This window comes from Peromyscus maniculatus, chromosome 10, assembly GCF_049852395.1.
Source record: "Peromyscus maniculatus bairdii isolate BWxNUB_F1_BW_parent chromosome 10, HU_Pman_BW_mat_3.1, whole genome shotgun sequence".
NCBI classification, from domain to species: Eukaryota; Metazoa; Chordata; class Mammalia; order Rodentia; family Cricetidae; genus Peromyscus; species Peromyscus maniculatus.
The window spans coordinates 50,102,194-50,124,249 of record NC_134861.1 but is presented as its reverse complement, the minus strand read 5'-3'; the positions used below and the strand labels follow the sequence as shown (position 1 = coordinate 50,124,249).

General features: G+C 41.9%; 1 protein-coding gene across 5 annotated transcripts in view; it reads right to left on the bottom strand.

Moving 5' to 3' along the window:
* Tbc1d19 (TBC1 domain family member 19) overlaps window positions 1-22,056 on the bottom strand; it is a 119,682-nt gene that overhangs the window by 82,090 nt on the left and 15,536 nt on the right. For 2 of the 5 annotated variants that reach the window (XM_006994927.4, XM_076546304.1), the window contains exons 2-8: window positions 17,758-17,830; window positions 16,807-16,852; window positions 12,025-12,100; window positions 3,849-3,923; window positions 2,347-2,410; window positions 867-913; window positions 594-704 (exon numbers count right to left, since the gene is read on the bottom strand). In XM_006994927.4, the coding sequence (XP_006994989.1) occupies window positions 594-704; window positions 867-913; window positions 2,347-2,410; window positions 3,849-3,923; window positions 12,025-12,100; window positions 16,807-16,852; window positions 17,758-17,830 (492 nt within the window). The remainder of the gene's footprint in view (window positions 1-593; window positions 705-866; window positions 914-2,346; window positions 2,411-3,848; window positions 3,924-12,024; window positions 12,101-16,806; window positions 16,853-17,757; window positions 17,831-22,056) is intronic. The other 3 variants (XM_076546305.1, XM_076546306.1, XM_042286000.2) reach the window with 3 other exon arrangements.

The following is a 22,056-nucleotide window of genomic DNA, read 5'->3' as shown; positions in this document are numbered from 1 at the left end:
TTAGTGTCTCACCATGTTCTGGGCTCCAGGAAAGTTAGTTAAATGAAATGACATGTGCTTTCTTTTTTTTTTTTTTTTTTTTTTTTTTTTTTTTTTTTTTTTGGTTTTTCGAGACAGGGTTTCTCTGTGTAGCTTTGCGCCTTTCCTGGGACTAACTTGGTAGCCCAGGCTGGCCTCGAACTCACAGAGATCCGCCTGGCTCTGCCTCCCAAGTGCTGGGATTAAAGGCGTGCGCCACCACCGCCCGGCTAACATGTGCTTTCTTAAACATCCTTTTATAAATCTTAGAATTTATTCCAATCATTTTTGCAGCCATGCATCAGAAACCTGCGTCCCAGCAAACTCCCTCGTAAATATTTGCTCTTTATTGAAATACTGGGCAAAACATTTATAGGCCAATGGGAGCTTGCTTTGACTTCTACATAAAAACTTGTTCTTTCTATGCACATATTTCCAACTAAAAAGATATCACATTAGAAATTTGTTTAATGCATCCATGACTCTTCTTATAATAGATACATGCTGCACTAAAATGTTTTTCTAGTGGTTATCTTCTAATACACGTTAATTTATTCTTTAATGTCTATACTTACCAATTCAGGGATGTCTTTTACTTTCAGAGGAACTTGGATTAAACCCAAATGAGTCCTAAAACTAAGAGAGTCACCATTTTCATAATTTGGGTTGCGGAGATTAATTAATACCTTTAAAAATAAACAACAAGCCTGGTTAGTGTTTTGTATAGATTTGCCCTTGCCAAACATGACAATTCTTGTTGCAAAGCCATAGGTTAAAAAGCCATTTGAGGCCATGCACTGTCTTCAATTACACCCATCTTATTTGCATATCTTTCCAACAGAACATACCTCAAGAAAGTCCTTAGGTGCATAAACAGGTCGAAAAAGGCTTAAATCTGGAATGAGTTAAACAAAATTTCAGGTAATATATGAAATGACTAATAAATACTAATGTCACTTTACTGTGTTTCTATAGAGATGGATCACATATGTATTGAGTATTGATTATTAGTTGTACATTGTGTGAAACACTGGGAACACAGAAATAAAAAGACAGTCCTTGACAACTTAAACAACATATTACAGAAGATCTTAAGAGTTTCAAATAAAGATTCTGTATTTAGAATACAGATAATGCATTCTCAGTGAATTCCTCTGCTTGTTTTAAACTTCTCTGATTTCAGGTGCAACATTTCCTATTATAGCATGTTGCTTGCCTGGTTCCCAGACTAGCTTTAGTAGTGGGGGCCACAAGCTGGGGCCAGCCATGTATGCATCTGTCCATGTAATTATAGGCATCTACAGTATACAGTTGTTACTCATTATATGTTTATAAATCTGGCTGTATATTAACTTTAAAGAGAGATAAAATACAATTTAAAACACTTTAATTTTTGAAATTTACTTTTCATTAGTCAATCTCCTCAGCATAATCAAGCTTACAGAATTTCTACCTTGGGAAGCTATTGAATCCATTTTCTTTACTTGTTTGATTTTTTTCATTTTCATTAGCATTTACCAATTGCATAAACTGACAGGCTTCATGATGACATTTCGCACATGTGTATAACCTACTCTGATGACTTCAATCCCCGTCACCGCCCACCTCCTGCCACTGTCCCACTCTCTCTAGCTCCAAGTCCCCCTTCTGAATTCATGGATGATCTCTATTGCCTTTCTTCTTTAATTCTATAAACACAACCAACCACGTCCACTTTGTGTTGCTCATAGCATGTCTTTAGGGCCGACCACTCGGCATTGGATAACTGTTGGGGCACCCCTAGGGGAGGCTGGTTTTCCTTCTCTCAGCAGATGTTAACTATCTGCAGTCCTTCCTCCAGGAGAGGGGGCTTCATGAGATCTTTCCCCATCCACGTTGGCAAAGCATCTAGTGTCCTTGTTCAGGTCTTGTTTAGGCCACACTGCCATGCTGCTGTCATTTCATGGGCACAGCTTCCCTGTCCTGTATAGAAGACATCATCTCACAGCAGATCTCCTGGCCCTCTGTCTTTTACAATCTTCCCCAATTGATAAATCTATTAACAGACCCTACCCCATGGCTCAGTGAACATCACAGAAGAGGGGGCAGAAAGGCTACATACTTTCTTATAAAAATGTTTAAAATGCTATCTGAAAGAAGGGAAACGTGGTTTAACGCTGTCTAAGCAATGGGAAACACAGCCTAAAGTTGGGAGTCCTTGAGCTGCAGACCAGACACCAGCAAATCAAACACCCAGGGATTAGTGGAGATGGAAGGTTGCAGTTTTCCAAAAGAAGTATTCTGTTACTTCAGTCAGATTAGAAATCTTACAGGAAATCCTTCACATACCTGGCTCATCAGTTCCCATTTCATTCCATTTATTGAGAAGTTCTTTCTGTTCTCCAACTGGTCTCTAAAATTTGTTTTAAGTAGTTTCAAAATCAATAACTTATTCAAAAGTTTAAGGTACCATAGCATAAGATAAACAAATTACACATGGACAACTTCTTTGGAATTACACTTAAATTAACTTTTAAAATGATTGAAACATATCTAGTCTCAATGGCTTAGTTAGAAGCCAATGGCTTGGTGCCAATGAGTCCAAGAAGAGAAGGTAAACGATCAGACTGGCCAGTAACTCTCACAAAGAACTGCCTGCTCCGCAGCCACATCCTACGGTTCCTACCCCATCAGCAAGCTCAGAAATGCATGGCAAGAGGATTGGCTGAGGAAAGATGCCTGACTCAGTAGCATAATCTTCTGATGTGAAAGACAGTATCAAATCATACTACACATGCAGACAGGTTCTCGTCTAAGCTTTTTCTAGACACTACCCTGGTGGTGCCTTCAGTGGCTTCTCCTTGGCTCTCATCAAAAGTGTATGCACCCAATCTACTCAACAGATAACTGGCAAGCAGAGAAAGCAGTGAAAGGAAAACTCATTCTCTTCTACTTGTGAGCAGCCATAGTATCTAGAACAGACTCCTGGTGATTTTTCTCTCACTTCCTACCTCTCCCACCATTAAGTAAGGACTAGATCTAAATAGACGTCCATGTCCGCAGAGATACAATAAACTATTCTTTTCATTCCTTATACTAGTACTGCAAGATGTTATCACATTGCCAATGACAAGATTGCAGTCATCGTGGCCCTCGAGGAATAGTGCTACTGTGCTCACTGGCTCACAATGTACAAAGACTAAATGTCATTAAAATCTTTAAAGTGGACTCACGCTTCACAGCGTGGTGGTTTGAATGAGATGCCCCCTAAAGTTCCGGGCATTGAATACTTGGCCCCCCCACTAGTGGTGCTATTTGCGGAGGTTAAGAGGTGTGGCCTTACTGAACAGTATGTCACTGGGGGTGTGCACTTTGTGAGTTCAAAGGTTTGCACCATTCCCATTCACTCTCTGATTCCTGCTTGTGCTACGGGCTGCTGCGCCGTTCAGCAGGCCTGTCTACAGGACACCCTCCTGTCCTTCACTGCCATGCTTCCCCACTGCGGCAGTGAAGGACTCTACCCTTCTGGAGCAGTCAGCACCAGATAAACCGTTCTTTCTACAACTTGCCTTGGCCACACTGTTTTAGCACAATAGAAAAGTAACTAAGACAACAGCCAAATGTCTTAGTAGGCTACAGCACCAGTTCATTATAACAACCACTAAAGTATATAAAGTACGAGTATGTGTAAGACATAACCAAACAATTGACACTTACAGGTTTGCATTAAAAAAAAACAAAACTGATACACCAGCAAATGAAGACTAACAAGCCTAACAGCTGCACAACTTTGTGACATTTTTCAGTTAACTCACAATAAAGGTACTTCAGCAGAAAAATGTTAAATTTACCTTTCGTGCCAATGGGATACTCAGTTCAGTGCACATACTATTTAAACTCTTCAAGATTCTTTTTTCCCAACTTCCCTGAAACAAAAAGAACAATCTGTCATCGTTTTTCACTAGCAATATCCACACTAATAAGAAAAAACATTACCATGATGTTCATAGAAATGACAAAGATGGTTGAGATCAGCATCCTCATTAGTTCACTCAACAAACACTGATTACTTCTCACTCTGAATCGGGTACCGCCCATAGTGCTGACATCAACCGTATTGTAGTTTGGTCAGTCAGTGTTCTTAGACCCATATATTAAAGTCTTGGACCCCAGCAGTGGACAGTTGAGAGGAAAGGGGACTTTCTGAGAACTAGAACCCAGTGAAAAGTCCTTTAAGGCATTGGGAGGGTGTCCTGTAGAGCACTTTGGAGACTGATAGACATACACATGGTGGTTTTTGAGTTCCACAAGTAGATAAGGGCTAAATGAATTCTACCAAGAAGCATGGATTCTGGTGCACACTGTCCGGGTCTAGTTCCACTGACTGCTTTGGTGAAGTTAAGCAGAGTGACTCTCCTCATCAGCTGCCATGGATACTAAACAAATGGCCACATGTGAAGTACTAAGTTGCTGGCACATTAGAGCTCTGTGTGCCACTGGCACTAGTTTAAAAGAAAACTGACCCATTTACAAGCACCACACTTGTACCAGCTTCTTTGGATACTGTTCTTTGAATGTACCAAAGCAGTTCCCAAGGTTTTTTATACAGAAATGGGGTTTCACAATCATGGAAGTTCAAATAACACTGGATAAAATTTTACACGTTTAAATTTCACTTAATCCAATGTTGTTCAAATTTATGTGACTATGGAAGCATGACTGGTAGAAAAGCTGCAAACTCTTAGTTCAATATGAACTGAGCTCCTGCTGCATCGAGGTCAGGAGAGTAGAGGCAACGGATGCAAGGATGCTTCAAGTGTCCTTTGAGGGGCAGACAGCTACAGAAGGGTGTGTACAGAAACTGCTAATGCAGCTGATGCTAAGGGCTATAAAACAGAGAGATGTGGGGTTGAAGCGGGGCAGATCCTTTCATCGGGGATACTGGACAACAACATCAGAGAAAAGATGCCACCTTAATTGAGCCTCACAAAATAGATGGCATCTTGATGATACAAAGCAAGCAGAAAGCTCTTTCCAGGACAGAAAGACAAAGCGCAAACAATGTTCATAATGCAGGAGAGAAGGACCCAGTACCCCAGATGAGCACACAGGACAGTCATACAACAGCGGAGAACACGGAAGGGAAGCTGAGGGCTGAGAGTGGAAGTTCTTCATGCCGAGCTTTAGATTAGGAGCTCCACCTCCCAGGCAACTGGGAATCACAGCGATGTCTTAAATGGCTTGGTTTATCAGACGATCACAAAATTCTCAACAAAGTAAGCGACAGACACTAAAGAGGAGTGGGACACTAGTAGAACTGTAAGTCATTCAAGCATGGCGAAGTTCTGGTTCAATCTAAATGGAAGGCAGATACTAAGTAAAAAGTATAAAATTATTAGCAGGAAGAAAATTAATCCATTAAAAGTTAAACAAATGATTTTGGACTAATGGTTAACAAAATTAAGTGACTTTCTGACCCCAAAGTTGTCAACAGTTTGAGAGGAGGCAATAGACAGTAGAAGTACCATTAGTCTAAGGACTTGAGCAGCAAACAAAATACATCTGAAGGAGTAAAGGATTCTGAGGCACAAGAAGGGACGTGATAAAATGGTAGTCATGAGATCTAGACTAAGTAGGCTCCCTGGAAACTGGAGAACATTGCTCAACAGGACAAGGGACTGAACTGGCTTTCCTATGGACAGCAAATACAGGGAAAAAAACACTGGTATTAACTAGGAGAATATTCTAAGGGTTTGAATACAAACTGCTCTGCCACAAGCTATTATTAACTGGCAGTCAATAGTGTTTGGGAAGTGGTTGGATCCTGAGGGTTCTGACTTAATGAATTAAACTACTGATGAATCTATAATATAATTTCATTATTGGAAGATAGTGGGAAATAGGAGGTGGGACCTTGTGGGAGGATTTAGGTCACTGGGGACACACCCTACAAAGATGTGTCTTGTCCTCGACCCCTGACTCTTAGCCATTTTCTATCTGACAGAGGAGAGAAAATCTGTTCCTCAACAGCCTTATGCCATACCATGGCACAGAACACAGGAGCTAACTGATCATGCGCTGAAGCTTTTGAAGTGTGAGCCATAAACCTCCCCTCCTCTTGAGTTGTTCTCTCAGATACTTGTCACAGTCATGAAAAGCCTAATAGGAAATTGGTACCAGGAGTAGGATCATTACTATGACAACACTCGACCATGTGGTTTATGGTGAGAACCAGGAGAGGAAAAAATGCAGATCAGAAAGATTCAAATATTGAGGTTTGATCAGAAACATCTATGTAAAATTGGGGTTAAGGAAGGTTTGTTTTATGAAGAGATTCACGTTATTAAAAAGAAGGCAGATATTTGAAATTCAGACAATAGAACAGACATCTTGAAGGCATCCCAGGAATTGGCCAGAGCCCACCTATTACAAACCCAAAACTACAAAAGGTACATTCATTTGAAATTGTCTCATGACAATAGCATGTGTTGAGACAGGGTACCCTGCTGGCAGAGTCACTGTGCTCAGCTGGCCAGGGAGGCAGAGGCTGCTGCATGCACAGTTCCGAGAGGCCTGGCTGTCACTCTGGCTGAGGCAATCTTGTTGTCATCCATGGGATACTGGCTTTGCAAGCACACAAAATGTACATAAGCACTCTGGTGCCACAGAGGCATTCACCCAGATTTCAAGTAAGGATAAACTGATGCCAGGAATGTGGAATGTCTGTAGGCTGGGAGAAGCCAGCATAGGGGAGAAGCCATGTGGACTGCAGCTGGACACATCTGCAGAGGTGGGGCTGCCCAAAGCACCTGGGGCTCATGTCAAACTACCCTGTGTCCCAGATGACAGATTAATATTCTGTTGGGTCACAGTCTTGCTTTGGTTTGACCCTTCCTTTCCATGACCCAATTACCTATCTTTTGGAATAGAATTGTTCACTCTGTACCATTGTGTAAGTAGGTAACTTGCTTTTTTAAATTTATAAGGGTTCACAGAAGAGTTTTCCCTAAGTCTTAGAAGACAATCTGGACTTAGATGTTTGAGCAATAATAGAAGTGTTAAGAATATGGGGACTCTTGAAGATGGAACTAAATGTCATCACCTTATGAAAAGAACGTGAACTTTTAGGAGCAGGGAGCCCAATGTTACAGTTTAACTATGAGATACCTCCATAAGCTTATGTGTTGGGCAGGAGCTTTATTGTTGTCAGCTAACTGAATCTGAAAAGTGAACGGGTAATAAGACCTCTGAGATAACTGGTGGATTATGCCCTTACAGACACATAATACTTAGTATTACTGGGAAGTGGTGAGAGAGGGAGACAGAGACGAGTTGGAGGAACTGGGTCTCTAGGAATCTGTTCTGTGAAGATGGATCTCATCCCTGGTCCTTCACCTTCCCTGTGATTTCTGTCCACCAAGGGATAAACAGATCTGTTCCCCCACACCCTTCCACCATAACGCTCTGCTCAAACACTGCACAGAAACCATGGAGCTGATCATGGACTGAACCTCTCAACACTGAACCAGAATAAATCTATCCTCCTTCTCAAGTGGTTCTCTCAGGTACTTCCCACAGTGACAAAGACCTGACTAATAGAAAGAGATAGTTCATAGGGCATGGGTAAGGAATCAATTAATTCAACAGACACTTATTCAGAAGTTCTCTAGGCTAGGCACTAGTGGGGTGCTGGGGCAGATGGTCTCAAAGGCAGTAAACATTTGGAACAAAAGAACAGGTAACACTACAGGTTTTTCAGGTCACAGGGCCTCCATTGCAACTACTTAACTCCTGCAGTGCAGAAAGGGTCCGAGACAATATATAAATGATTAAGCATGACTATTTCCAAAAATATATTTTAGAAATTCCTATCATTTTCCTGTGCCATAAACTTATTATTCCTCACTGCTTACAGATAAAAATTTTCACACATAAAAGGTGAAAAATAATTCAATTGTATATCCATATACATACCACCAATAATACTTACAATTCTTACCTCAGTATGTAACTAATGTGCATAAGAGAAAATGCATAATCTAAGTGTGTCATTCCACAGAGCTCACACAAATAGATATACATGTATAACCTAAACCATAACGAAGACACTGAACATGATTGTCATCCACAGCAAATTCCCTCACACTTCTTCCTGTAAACTTCTACCCTCAAACTTCCTTATTCTGAAACTTTCCTACTCGATTAATTCCCCCATCCTAGAACTTATCAATGGAATAATATAGCATATATTCTACATTCTTTTTTAATGAACTTATTTAGTTTATGTATATGAGTACTGCATGTACAACTTTACGCCAGAAAAGGGCATCAGATCCCACTATAGATGGTTGTGAGTCACCACGTGGTTGCTGGGAATTGAACTTAAGACCTTTGGGAGAGCAGCCAGTGCTTTTAACTGCTGAAGCATCTCTCCAGACCCTAGCATACACTCTTTATGTAAAGTTGATACAACTCAATATAATATGTTGGGGTTTATTTATACTATAGTGTGTATTAATGGCTTGTTTTTATTCCTATTTGAATGATAGTCCAACTATGCAAAGGACACAGCTCATTATTTTTCTAACTGATAGCCAGGTGATTCTAGTTTGGAGCTCATAGGAATAAGGCTTTTGTGAACATCCTTCTAAAGGTCTTTTCATGGATACTTATTTTTTATATTTTGGACAAAAGATAGGGGATGGAGCTTGCGGGTCACAATACACACGTTTATTATTGTATGAAACTATCAGACTTCACTCCAGCGGTGACACCACTGAATTCAGGCTGCCACCACCCCACCAGTGTTTATCTTGTCAGTTTTCAGTTGTGGCCATTCTTCTGGTGTACACAATTCAGTTCTTAATATTATTCTAATTTGCTTTGCAGTCAGTTAAAAACACTTGTAAAACTCCCCTTGTTAGTCCTAAAAAACAGGTGTCAGACTGCACTGAGACCAAAGGCTATTGTGTGACAAGTCCTCAGTCTGAAAAGAACACAGAATCCATCATATACAGAATAAACTGATACCACTCAGAGTCGGCCACTGGCAGTTTTAGAGATGAAGTTACTATTTGCCTGTTGTCTTACTTAGGGTTGTTATTGCTGTGAACAGACACCATGACCACAGCAACTCTTATAAGGAAAACATTTAATTGGGGGGCTCGCTTACAGTTTCAGAGGTTCAGTCCATTATCATCATGGTGGGCAGCATGGTGGCATATAGACAGGTGTCATGCTGGAGGAGTAGCTGAGAGTCCTACATCTTGCAGGCAGCAGGAAGTTGACTGAGACACTGGGAAGTATCCTGAGCATATTAAACCTCAAAGCCCACCCCCACAGTGACACACTTCCTCCAACAAGGCCACACCCACTCCAACAAAGCCACACCTCCTAATAGTGCCACTCCCTGTGAGATTATTGGGGGCCAATTACATTCAAACTACCACACCTCTCTATCTCTCCTTTCAGTCATGCTAGAAAGCCAACCTCTGCACTTTGTTTCTCAGATGCTAAAACTGATGGTTTTTCTATATTCATTAATTACAATTTTCTGCTAGGCCTGGTAGTGCACACCTTTAGTCTCAACACTCTAGAGACAGAGGCAGGTAGATCTTTGTAAGTTTGAGGCCAGTCTGGTCAACATTGTGAGTCCCAGGCCAGCAAGGGCTAAATAGTAAAACCCTGTGATTTAAAACTATTTTTCCTATCCTGGCATGGTGGTGTACATCTTTAATCCCAGAACTACAGAGGCAAAAGCAGATGGATCTCTGCGTTTGAGGTCAGCAAATTCCAGACTCGCCAGGGCTACATAGTAAGACCCTACCTCAAGAAAAATAGTTGTTTTTTGTTTTGTTTTGAAAAATCATATCAAAGCCCAGGCTGCTGCCAAGGACCATGTCCATGGTCCTATAGCCAGGGTCTGTGTTGATGTTCATGGCCCCTGGTGCCACACAGATGCCTAGGGTGTAGGTCACAACCTGTGGCCATGTTGGTGTCCAAGGGCCATGCCACCACTGGGGCCATGCTGATCTCAATGGCCTGTGCTGCCACATGGGGCCATGATGACTTCTGGGCCTGAGCTGTTGCCAAGGGCTATGTCTGGGCCCGTGGCCGTATGGTAACCAGGGTCTGTGTTGATGTCCATGGCTTCAGTAATCACCAAAAGCTGAGAGGGTACCTGGGGTCTGGTCAGCCACCTGAGGCCATGTTGGTGTCTAAAGGTTATGCTGCATTGGGGCCATACAGATCTGGGTGGGCTGCACTGCCACAAGGTGCCACGGTGACATCTGGTCCTGGGCTGCAGCTGAGGGCCATGTCTGGGTCCATGGTTCTGCTGCAGCTGGGGTCTGTTAATACCCACGGCCCATGTTAACACAGGGGGGCCATAGGAACCATGCATGTTGAAATCTGAGGGCCTGTGCTGGGTTGGCTCTGGTCTTGGCCCTGGCTGGACACTGCAGCAAGGGAGCTGGCCCTGCCCCTCATGGGAATGCTCCCCTACCCCCGCGCCACAGGTTTGGGAGAGCTGGACCTGCTAGCATGGGCCTAGGAGAGCTGGCTCCACCCCTTGCCTGAGGTGAGTGGTCCACTCAGGCCCACATCCTGGGCCTTGGGTTGGCCCACCCTAACATCTATGACCTGCTGGAGCTTTTGAGGGACTGGTCCTGTAGAATGATAGCCGCAAGATCTCCATGACTCAGGTCAAAAGCAGGATATCTGAGAGGATTTCCAGTGAGGCTCCAGTGATGATGATGTACCAGAAACCAGAGGCCTCAAACCGGACCAATGACTCATGACTCATTGGAATGAACATTTTGTTGGTAGGGCTGATTGGACAAAAGGGTATACCACATGATACATCACAGCTCCCAATGCCACTAGGATGAACGAACAGGTGTTGGAAAGACAGAAGCGAGGTGGTGGGTTTTTTTATTTTGTTTTTAATTAATTTTTGGAGGGGTTTTCTTTGGAGGGGGATGCTGCAGAAATGAGGGATGGATATGGAGGGACAGGAGGTAAGTGGGATTGAGGTATGTGATGTGAAATTCCCCAAAAAATCAATAAAGAATTGTTATTAAAAAATATTTAGACCTTACCTTTCTAGGCTTTTTTTTTAGTTTAAATCTTTATAACAAAAGCCATATGACTCTTTCATGAATATATTTAATTATCATGCTTTTATACAAACAGATAAATATTATCTGACCCTAGAGATACCACCTAGAAATAAATAGATTTCTGTTCCACTGTCTTTGTCAGCATCTAGTTGAAGGTGGTTTTAATGAGGATAAAAGGTAGAATCTTGCTAACATACACTACTGTGAAGCTGGAAACTGACATGGCAGAGCATTGTCTACAACAGCAATGGCATGTCGGCTGGAGCAGAGGGATGAAGGCACAGGATTTCTGTAGGAATGACTTCAATCTGTTTCGGAGGCCATGCTGGAGAGAAGAACCCAGTATATATATATATATATTGGTTTATGTGAGACAGGGTTTCTCTGTATAGTTTTGGTGCCTGTCCTGGATCTTGCTCTGTAGCCCAGGCTGGCTTCAAACTCACAGAGATCTGCCTGGCTCTGCCTCCCAAGTGCTGGGATTAAAGGCGTGTGCACCACCACCGCCCGGCATGTATTTTTAATATGGTATCGGTAATATAGGCTTCAAAGGACAGAGGGTTTTTTGTTTGGGTTTGTTTTTTATGTTTGTTTTGCTTGTTTTTTAATGCATTATTCCATTCTTTTAAATGCACGGGCCATGAGGAGTAGATTGTTACAGAAGATGTTACCCTATTTCAGATTTCAAGCCCTTTCCTTTCTATGTACTGTTTTCCATGGTTACTATAGTTAAACAGGTATGAACCTTGATTACCAAAAATAAAAAGGCAGAGTGTGCAAGAATTATTAACATTGCTTAAGAGGTTCTCACCCAGTCTTTATATGAAGTATATATTGCCAATAAGAATATACTCTGCACTGCATTACTGAGTATGGAAAAAGAAAACAAAGATGAACAGTGGCCAACCTGTGCCTTCCTCATGTACACCAAAGGCTCTTTGAGATGCTCAGGAGGTGCAGAAGGATGACTGGGTAAAGGGTACCTGGAAGCAGAAACAGGCAGCTAAGCAGCATACTGAGCTCGCAATAATGAATTCTCTTGGTAAAAAGTAACTTACCTCTGCAGTGCCTGCTATGAACAAAATAGAGTATCTGTTAACAGTTCAGGTGTGCACACCAGATCTAATAGAAATTTTAATTAGACCATTCTAGTACTGGTAATGTTTTGTTCTGTATTTCACACAGGGTCTTATTGGATAGCCCTGGAAGGCCTGGAACTTGCTATACAGACCAGGCTGACCTTTAACTAGTCCCTGCCTCTGCTTCCCAAGTGCTGGGATTATAGGTGTGCATTACCACACCCAGCTAAAATGTAATCAGTTAAGAACAGAAGCACTCTGGCTTACAGTTCTAGACCCCAAGAAGTCAAACATCCAGGCACCAACATCTGCCAACATCCTCCTATACCATCTGGTTGTTGCATTTATTTACATTATGGAATATTTGTTTAACTATGTAAAGATGTGTTGCATTTGTTTAATTATGTAAAGATGTGCTGCTGGTTTACATTGCCTGCCTAAGGCACCTGATTGGTCTAATGAAAAGCTGAATAGCCAATACTGAGGGAGGAAGTATAGGTGAGTAAGTAAGAATTTAGGCTCAAAAAAAGAAAGAGAAATCAGGGAGATGCCAGGGGCCAGACAGACAGACAGACACGGAGGAAGAAGTAAAGTAAGGCATACAGAATGAAGGAAAGGTAAAAAAAAAAAAAAAAAAAAAAAAAAAAAAAAAAAAAAAGCAAGGCAAAATGTAGATGAATAGAAACAAAATAAATTAAATTAAAAGAGCTAGTGCAACAAGCCTAAGCTAAGGCCGAGCACTCATAATTAATAACAAGTCTCCATGTCTTTATTTGGGAGCTGGTTGGTGGCCCAAAGAAAAATTGCAATGACATCTGGTGACAGAAGGTAAGAAGCTCACTGGGAAAACAGGGCCCAAACTGGCCTTTCACAGTATCTCCAGTCCAACCCATAAGGGAAAGGCTCTTGTGCCCTAATGGCTCCTAAGGGTCTCAGTTGATAATACTGTTACAGTGGCAATTACATTTCACCCATGAACTTGGAGGGGACATTTAAACCATAGCATCCCACTTAAACAGTTGCTAGGTCTTCGCTCAGGGCAGCACAAAACAGACTAAGACATTGTCTGGGCATTTACAGACAATGGGCTCATGGACCATATGTGCCCAAGTATAGCTATGAATGTGACTCAAAACAAAATCACAAACCTATTTGTCTTAGAGTTTCTATTGCTATGACGAGACATCACGACCAAAGTAACTCCTTTTAAAGGAAAACATTTAATTGGGGCTGGCTTACAGTTTCAGAGGTTTAGTCCATTGTAATCATGGCAAGAAGCATGGCAGTGTGCAGGCAGACATGGTGCTAGAGAAGGAACTGAGAGTTCTACATCCAGACTGGCAGACAACAGGCAGTGAATGTCACACTGAGCATGGTTTGAACATCTGAGACCTCAAAGCTCGCTCCCAGTGACAACTTCCTCCAACAAGACCACACCTCCTCCAACAAAGCCACACCTCCTCCAACAAAGCCACACCTCCTAACAGTGCTACTCCCTATGAGCCTATGGGGGCCATTTTCTTTCAAACCACCACACTACTTAAAAATTATTGGCTTAATTGCATTTTTTTCCTTTGTAACTTGATTGAGTAGTTGAGTATGAACATTGCAATGTCAAAAAATTGGGCATGTCAGGTAGACTGCTCTTCCATAAAATGCTGATAATATGAATTCTTACTTGGTAGAAGTGGTTATAAAGATTGCATTCCATCTTTTTCTCTCTTTTTTCATTCTTTTAGGGGAGTAGTGCTGGGCATTGAACCTATGTCCTGGTACATAAATAAGCCAAAGAATATAAAGTGTTCAAGACACTGATACAAAGTAAGCATTCCAGCAATGCAAACTGTCACCAATATAACCTGGATAGCTGTAATACAATAGAAGGTATATATTTACTTTAAGTGAATGGAAAATGAAATAAGGTGTGCAATCTGAAGTGGGAAGGACCAAACTGAGCTAGAGTGGCAGATTTCATGTAATAACAGAGTATGAAAGACCTTCTGTTCAATAAAAGCCTAAAATCTTTGAAGTGTTCATTAAAACAAATAAAATGAGGTAAGCTTTATTAGGCATGAGTGTGTGTGTGTGTGGAGTGTTTAGATCAATTATTTGTTACCTAACAAATATTTCTACCCTACACTTTGCCTTTAAAAGGATTTATTTTACTTGTAATTAAGCATATGTGGGAGAGGAGGTATGTGCACAAGGGCAGGTTTTCACTGATGCCAGAAGAGGGAGTCGTTGCATCTCGTGTTGCTGGTGACAGGTAAGTGAACTACCTGATGTTAGTGCTGGGAATCTAACCTGGGTCTTCCACTAGAGCAGTATGTGTTCTAAACCACTGAGGCATCTGTCCAGCCTTTTGATTTATCCATCCAGTGGTTGCTGCTAATGAAAAGTGCAACAGAACTCATTCTATAGACCAGGCTGGGCTAGAAACTCACAGAGATCCACCTGCTTCTGGCTCCTGAGTGCTGGGATTAGAGACCCTGTGTCAAAAAAAAAAAAGGAAGGAGCCCCAACAAATACACTACGTCCACTTTCTCCTTTTGCTCACATCAGTGGAGACGCATTTTCCCCATTCTCGATGTGCCATTTCCTGGGAACAGAGCCCGTCTACTACAGCCTCGGCTTCTCCCCAAGCGTCACCATGTCACAAGTATTTGTTAGAAGTATTCTTAACACCTTCTCCAACCTTTCAATCCGAGAGGACTCAACCACGCTCGCTAACCCTGATCCAGCTATGTGACTGGATTTTTAAGACTATCTAATCTTTGCATTGAGGTTAGGGTTTCCCTCAACTCTCATTATAAGCTGTGGCCTTTATTCAGTCTTTAAAAAAACCAACTCTATGTGTGTTTACATGTGTGTGAACTCGTGTGAGCACATGTGCATGTGTCCCTTAGTCTCTATCAGTCATGAAAGTCTGATTTTGAGCTTTCACTTACCATTCTGTTTTATCATTTTTCTCCTTTTGTTCAGAACTCAAGTAAGAAGAAAGGCAGTATTAGTGAGCCCCCATATAACTCTCAATTAGTCATTAAAATATATATAAAGTTGCACTGTGTAGGGTACTGAAGATATGACAAAGAATGAAAGATGGGCCTTGCCATCTTTGACAGTTGGCCATACAAAACTACTTTCAGAAATTAGATCTCCAAAACAGAAGTCACTAGTAATCTCAGATTGAAAACCCAGTATTAGGAATAATATACAACAGGTCTATCTATTACATTGTGTGAATTAATATTTTTATTTGTCATGACAAACATCTATTCCTTTGGCGGCCAGAACTCTCAATGATATGGTTACACTCAACTTCAGTAATAGATACCACTTATATCTTATGTTATCTGAGAATTCAAAGACCAAGTTGAAGATGGTGATAAAAAAACACTAAAAATAATTTTTTAAATGTCTGTGGTGGTTTGAATGAGAATGGCCTCCATAAGCTCCTATATTTGAATGTTGGGTTCTGAGGTTTTGGAACCCTTTGGGAAATATTAAGAGGTGTGGCCTTGTTGGAGGAGGAGTGTCACTGAGGTGTAGGTTTTGAGGTTTCAAAAGCCCACACAGGCCCAGTCTCTCCCCCTCCCTCCCTTCCTCCCCCTCTCCCTCCTCTCTACCTTGGCTTACCCATCAGATGTGGGCTCTCACTATTACTCCAGGCCTATGCCTGTTTGCCCGCCACTTTCCTCCCCACCAGGATGGTCATGAACTCACCCCCTGAAACTGTAAGCAAGCCCCCAAACAAATGATTTCTTTTCTAAGTTGCCTTGGTCACGGAGTTTCTTCACATCAATAGAAAAATAACTAAGTGTATGCCCAAAGTGTGAATTGACCGATCTTCATCTGGGCCTACCTCAGGAGCAGTCTGGTTAAGCAAGGATATCTTATTTCCCAGTCAACAACAGGTTAAACAGAGAATGTGGGAAATGGGAGTGTTAGAAACTGGAAAAGGCTAGAAACAGAGCAAGTGGTAAAACAAAATAGCAAACAGAGAAACTCCTTGGGCCTGATTATTACACATCATGAGAACAGGATGTGGGCCTCGTTTTCTAATCTACACCCCGAGTGCTTCTCATCCCACTACCACACAGTGAACACTCCATGAACAATGGGTAAACAATGGGGTGTTGAATAAACTAGTATTCTGCGGCTATAGTTTTTTAGAGTACAAGTTCTATATGCTTTAATAAGCCCTGTTGGTAAATCGAGACAAATAAAAACATTGGGTTCTTAGCAACAATAGTAATCCTACAAAGAAAAAGAAGTATTCAGAATGATCAGTTTGTAATGTCAGAAAGAAGTATGACATTCAAAATTCAACAATAAAAAGAATGCAAGTATTATGAGAACTATCCCATTACCTAATTACACTGGATGAACACATTCTCTGTATACAAATTTGGTAATAGAGAAAAGTACCCCCAATCATTACTCATTCTCAGACCAGACTAGGGATTTGTGACAATAACTTACTAGAAGCCCTATAAGTACACTAATTCAAAATGGAAATATACATAAGGACAGCAACACTAATTTTACTACATACAAACTATATCTACTTACACAAAATAGTATCTCAAAATAGACAGAAAAGAACTCACACATTCAGTTCACTATAAACAGCATTCTGAAGTTTCTTCTCCCAACCTGTTTTAAGTTAAAACAAAACATTAGTGTCTTAAATATGCAACAGAGTAAAATTTTTTAAACTTCTAAAATGTATTTATTTTACTTCATGTGTGTGTGTGTGTGTGCCTGAATGTACATATGTGCACCAAAATTCATGCATGAGCCTGCAAATGTCAGAAGAGGGCATCAGATCCTCTGGAACTAGAATTCCAGGTTGTTGTGGGCTGCCATGTGTGGGCTGGGATCTGAACCAGCATCCTCTGCAAGAGCAGTCAGTATTCTTAACTGCTGAGCTATCTCTCTAGCCCCAACTTACAAAAGTGTTGGCATCGTGGTTATTTGTGAAAGAATTTTGTCAACCATTAACTGTTATGGAAGTAAAACTGCTGAGTCATTTTTTCAAGTTAAGAGTAACGCCTTCCTCTGTCAACCTGCTAAATGAACACCAGTGGCTTTGAACTGATGCTGTGATGGATGTGTCAGGAAGAAGGACAAGAATCTGGTACGTGCCAGAAACAGAACAAAGAAGCAGTTACAGATAACTAGTCATCAAACTGCTGGCCAGCCAAGGCAGAATGAACATTCTGAGGTGCTGCCACTTAATCTCTCAGCTCCCACATTCCCACATGCAAGGGTTGACGCCAGGTCAACCCTTCTGTCCAAAAACTAAAGATAATGTAGAAGGAGAAGAGCCTCAGCAGGAAGTAAAAAGACAACAACTAAGTAAGGATATATTCACCACACTCGGGACATACTTTGAGTAGGAAGCAGTCATTTCTACAGTGTCCTTGAGTATTTGCACAATTTTATCAAAATGTGAACTCTAAACCTCTCCGAACAGAAGCCCATCAGCCAAGTTATATTAGTTTTGAGGAAGAAGCTGAAAGTCTGTGAATGCTTAAAGAGAGGGGGGCTTTACAAACCTGATATTTTAAAGAATTCCTTAATATCTTCTTTGAGTGACTCAAGTCTGATCTCGGGTCTCTGAAGGCAGGCCTAGATTTTTGGGAAAGAAGGCAAAGAGAAAAAAGAAGTGGAAAGTCACCAGGCATTTGAGTTCATATGCAACGCTAACACATGTGTAGAAGGAAACACCAGATGTCTTCACATGCACTGGAGGGTAACGCACCTTAGACACATCCAGACTGGCTCACCATGGAGAAGGTCTCACTCACTCCTCTCATGATAGCACACCAATCTACACAAAGCACACGGGTGTGCAGCTTACAAACACTTAGCATGTTTACCTAAAGTCCCAAGTAGAAATATGCTCAGATTTTAGCAATCTCTTCTCATATTAGACCCCAAATCCATGGTACCCTGCTGTGGGATGTTCTGTAGGTCCTGTGGGAGCCCATTCTCAGGTTCTTTGTGGCGTTACCCAGCAGGTCCGTATAGAGGATGATTAGGACCATGGGCCTGAGTGCAGGTGTCTGAGATGGTCTGCACTTGGCTGTGCTGGGGGATGGTCTGTATGTCAAGTTGCTCTGATTGGTTAATAAATAAAACCTGATCGGCCGTGGCTAGGCAGGAAAGATAGGTGGGACTAACAGAGAGGAGATATAAAAGGACAGAAAGGCAGAAGGAGACGCTGCAGCCGCCGCAATGACCAGAGAGGCTGCAGCCGCTGCCATGACCAGCAGCATGTGAAGATGCCAGTAAGCCACCAGCCACATGGCAAGGTATAGATGTATGGAAATGGATCAATTTCAGATAAAAGCACAGTTAGCAAGATAAGGACAGTTAGCAGGAAGCCTGCCACGGCCATACGGTTTGAAAGCAATATAAGTGTCTGTGTTTATTTGGTTGGGTCTGAGCGGCTGTGAGACTGGCGGGTGACAAAGATTTGTCCTGACTGTGGGCAAGGCGAAAAAACTCAAGCTACAGTACCCATACCTAGACACCAAAGCACCAGCTCTCTCGATGTAAGTGAGTGCAGTTTGGATGTCTGTTCAATGTACCCATGTGTCATGCCCGTTTATAAAAAACACATAAAAGTCCGAATTTATTAGTGTTTGTTACTAAGGTCTCTTTCATCTTCAGATGGATGCTTTGTATTCCACACTGCAGTTTTTGCCATAAATAGTGTATTTTTTTCTACTTGTGATAGAATTGATCACCCTCAAGGTGTTGGGGTTTCATGACTCAGCTCTGTCTAGGAATGCTTAGAAGCACAGTTCTTAACAAGACATTTCCGTTACTTCATGGTATTTTATGCTCACTTCAAACCTACTAAGACAAAGCTTGCTCTCATCCTCATGTACCTTGCTCTTTTCCTAAAACTTTAAATATTCTTCAGGGAAACGGCCACCCATCTCATCGTCCAGGTCAAATCTAGTTATTCTCAACTGTGCCTTAACCCCTCATGGCTCAAGCTCTTGCTGAAAGAGGAGGCTGGTAGCCGTGAACAGTGTGTAAGATGTATTTTTATTATCTGTAATTTTGCAGATATATGTATTTATCTGTGCAGGAGTATGAGTACATAAGTACAGGTGCCTGGCGAAGACATAGGCATCTGATCTCCCTGGAGCTAGAATTATAGGAAGTTGTGAGCTGCCCAGCATGAATGCTGGGACCAAACTTGGGTTCTCTCAAGTACTGTGTACACTCTTAACTACTGAGTAATCTCTCGTTTAAAGCATTTTTTTATCTTATTTATTATCACATACAAAACAGACCAACTAATAACAAAACCAAAATTCCAGAAAAAAACATGTATAGCAAAACTAGGTGATATCTATCATAAACCCAAAATACGACTGGCTATGACCACTTAACAGCCAGGAGACCTGTATAGTGTCAGCACCCGTGTGGGGAAAAGCCAAAGATCAGGAGTACCTGACACGTGTGGGAAAACACAACCCTCAAATAGCCAATAAATCTGCTCTGGAACATTTAATGAGTCAACCGTAGAGCAGAACCTAAAGCCTGGTGGGGCTGGTCTACTCCAGTGTGAGACATGAAGACACTAGAGCAGTCCAACCAATCTGGGCTCCCTTTTCTAATAAGAACACACTAGAGCGAAAACATGGATAGAGTCACCCAACTGTGGGTGATGGGGAAATATCCCATTTACCTTGAAAACTGATAAATAAAGAAAACACATTTATCCTGTCTTTCTAATAAGAACTGTACAACTGAGAAACCAAACCATAAAGGGAAAATGTTTATTTAGTAAGTATTGCAGCTTAAGGGCTGGAGAGAGAGCTGGGCAGGTAACACCACTTGCTGCTCTTACCAGTACCCACATGGCAGCTCACAACTGCCCATAACCCCAGTTGGAGGGGTTCCAAAGCCCTCTAGCCTCCATGGCACCAGGCATATATGTGGTGCATGAATATACATTTCAGTAACACACACACATAAAAAATTAAAGCATTGTAGCTAATAACTAAAACAGATCTGGTTAAACCATCACATTTGCAATCCCAGTGAATTGCTGACTCTAGGCCTTAAGCAGACACAGCTATTAACTCTGCAGAAGAGACACCTAGACAGTATGTGCCACTCATGAAAAAACACTCTGCTTCCAACAGCTGTGCCAAAAGGATGGCACCTCTCCTGCAAATGTAATAATATGAAGTAGGATATCAGCTGATTATGACAAGCTAATACCTGGAAGAAGCCAAGGGCCTTCCAGAGGTCAAGCCAAGGCCCAAGGTCTTGGTGATATTAGCTCTTGAATATTAGCCATTTTGCTGCAATGATACTTCTTGCGTGCTGTCGTAGCTTTTTCATTAGGTTCCTTTTCTAAGAACAGTGTGTTGATCATCCATTGGGCCCAATTTCCCCTCTACTAATGGAATATTTAGATAACCTTCTGTGCAGAAATGCAGCCAAGATCCCTAATTTCAGGCCTTTCTATAATTATCGTCATTAGCAGCATCCAGCCAGAACCATCCCCAGATGGATGAAAGTATCTTATCTGAGATACTTCACAGATTCTCTAAGAACAGACTTAAGCATCCAGACTATCTGCTTGAGAAGACCTGGCAGATGTGCTAATTAAGCTTAACTTTCTCCTTTTCAAAGTCTTATCTCTAGTTTTAGTTCCATTCTTAACAATTAACTCAGAACAAAAGGGTTCCTACTTACAGGTACATTTCTCTGTGATGGAAGTTGCCTAGCCAAATCGCCTAGTGACCGAGCACACTTCCCCTGCCCTGCCAGAAATGGCAGGAGCAGAAATAGCTTGGAAAGATAAGGGCCAAAGGGAGTTTTATTTTCAGAGCAAGGATGGAGAAGAAAAAAGAGAATGGAAGAACTAGATGGGTAAGAACTGGAGGGGAATGAACTGAGATGGACTAGATTGGAAGAGAACTAGGTTAGAGAAGAACTAGATTGGAGGTCTAGGAGAGAGAACTAGAAAGATGAGATGGAAGATGGGGAAGAACGAGATGAGAAAGACCAAGATGGGGGCAGAACTAAGATAAAGGAGTCAAGACAGTCTTAGAGGGAACAACAGAAAGATGTGGAGAGAATCAGGCAAGGAAGGAGCTAAGTGTGAGAGCAGAAAAGAAGCTGTGTAGAGAGAGAACTGACTACGAAGAATAAAATGTATGGACCAAAGAGTTTCGTGTATATAGATTCATCCACCATCCTTAAGATTAGACTTCTCAGCTGGTTGATAGATTCTTCCACAGACCCTGGGGGAGTGCTGTCGAGGAGCTGGACCCCAACAGTCCTCAATACACCTGAGTCTGATGAAGCCTGGGGTCCACCTGCCAATCAAGAGAACAGACAGAGGACAGAGCATGGTGAGCTGCAGTATGAGTTTACAGTCAGTAAGGTACAGGCTATGAGAAATGCTAAGATCAGCCCTTTAGCTAAAGAAGCGTCCTTGAAAAGGAAGGGAGAGGCTGGAAAGAAGATTCGGTGAATGAAGTGCTCCCTGTGAGAATGTGAGGAGCAGACAGGGGAGCCCAGCACTCACAGAAATGCTACGCAGATACAGTGGCCTGCTTGTACTTCCAGGACTGGAGAGACAGTGACAGGGATCTCAGAGCAAGCTAGCTCACCAGAGTAGTCAAGTTAGCAAGAGCTTGGTTTGTGTGAGAAACCCTGTTCAGTATATATAGTGAAGAAAGCTGGGGAAGACGCCCAGCATCAATCTGAGGCATCCACATACATGCAAACACATGTGTACATGTACCTAAGCACACACACGAGCATAAACACACATGACTATGTCTACACACACACACACACACACACACATACCA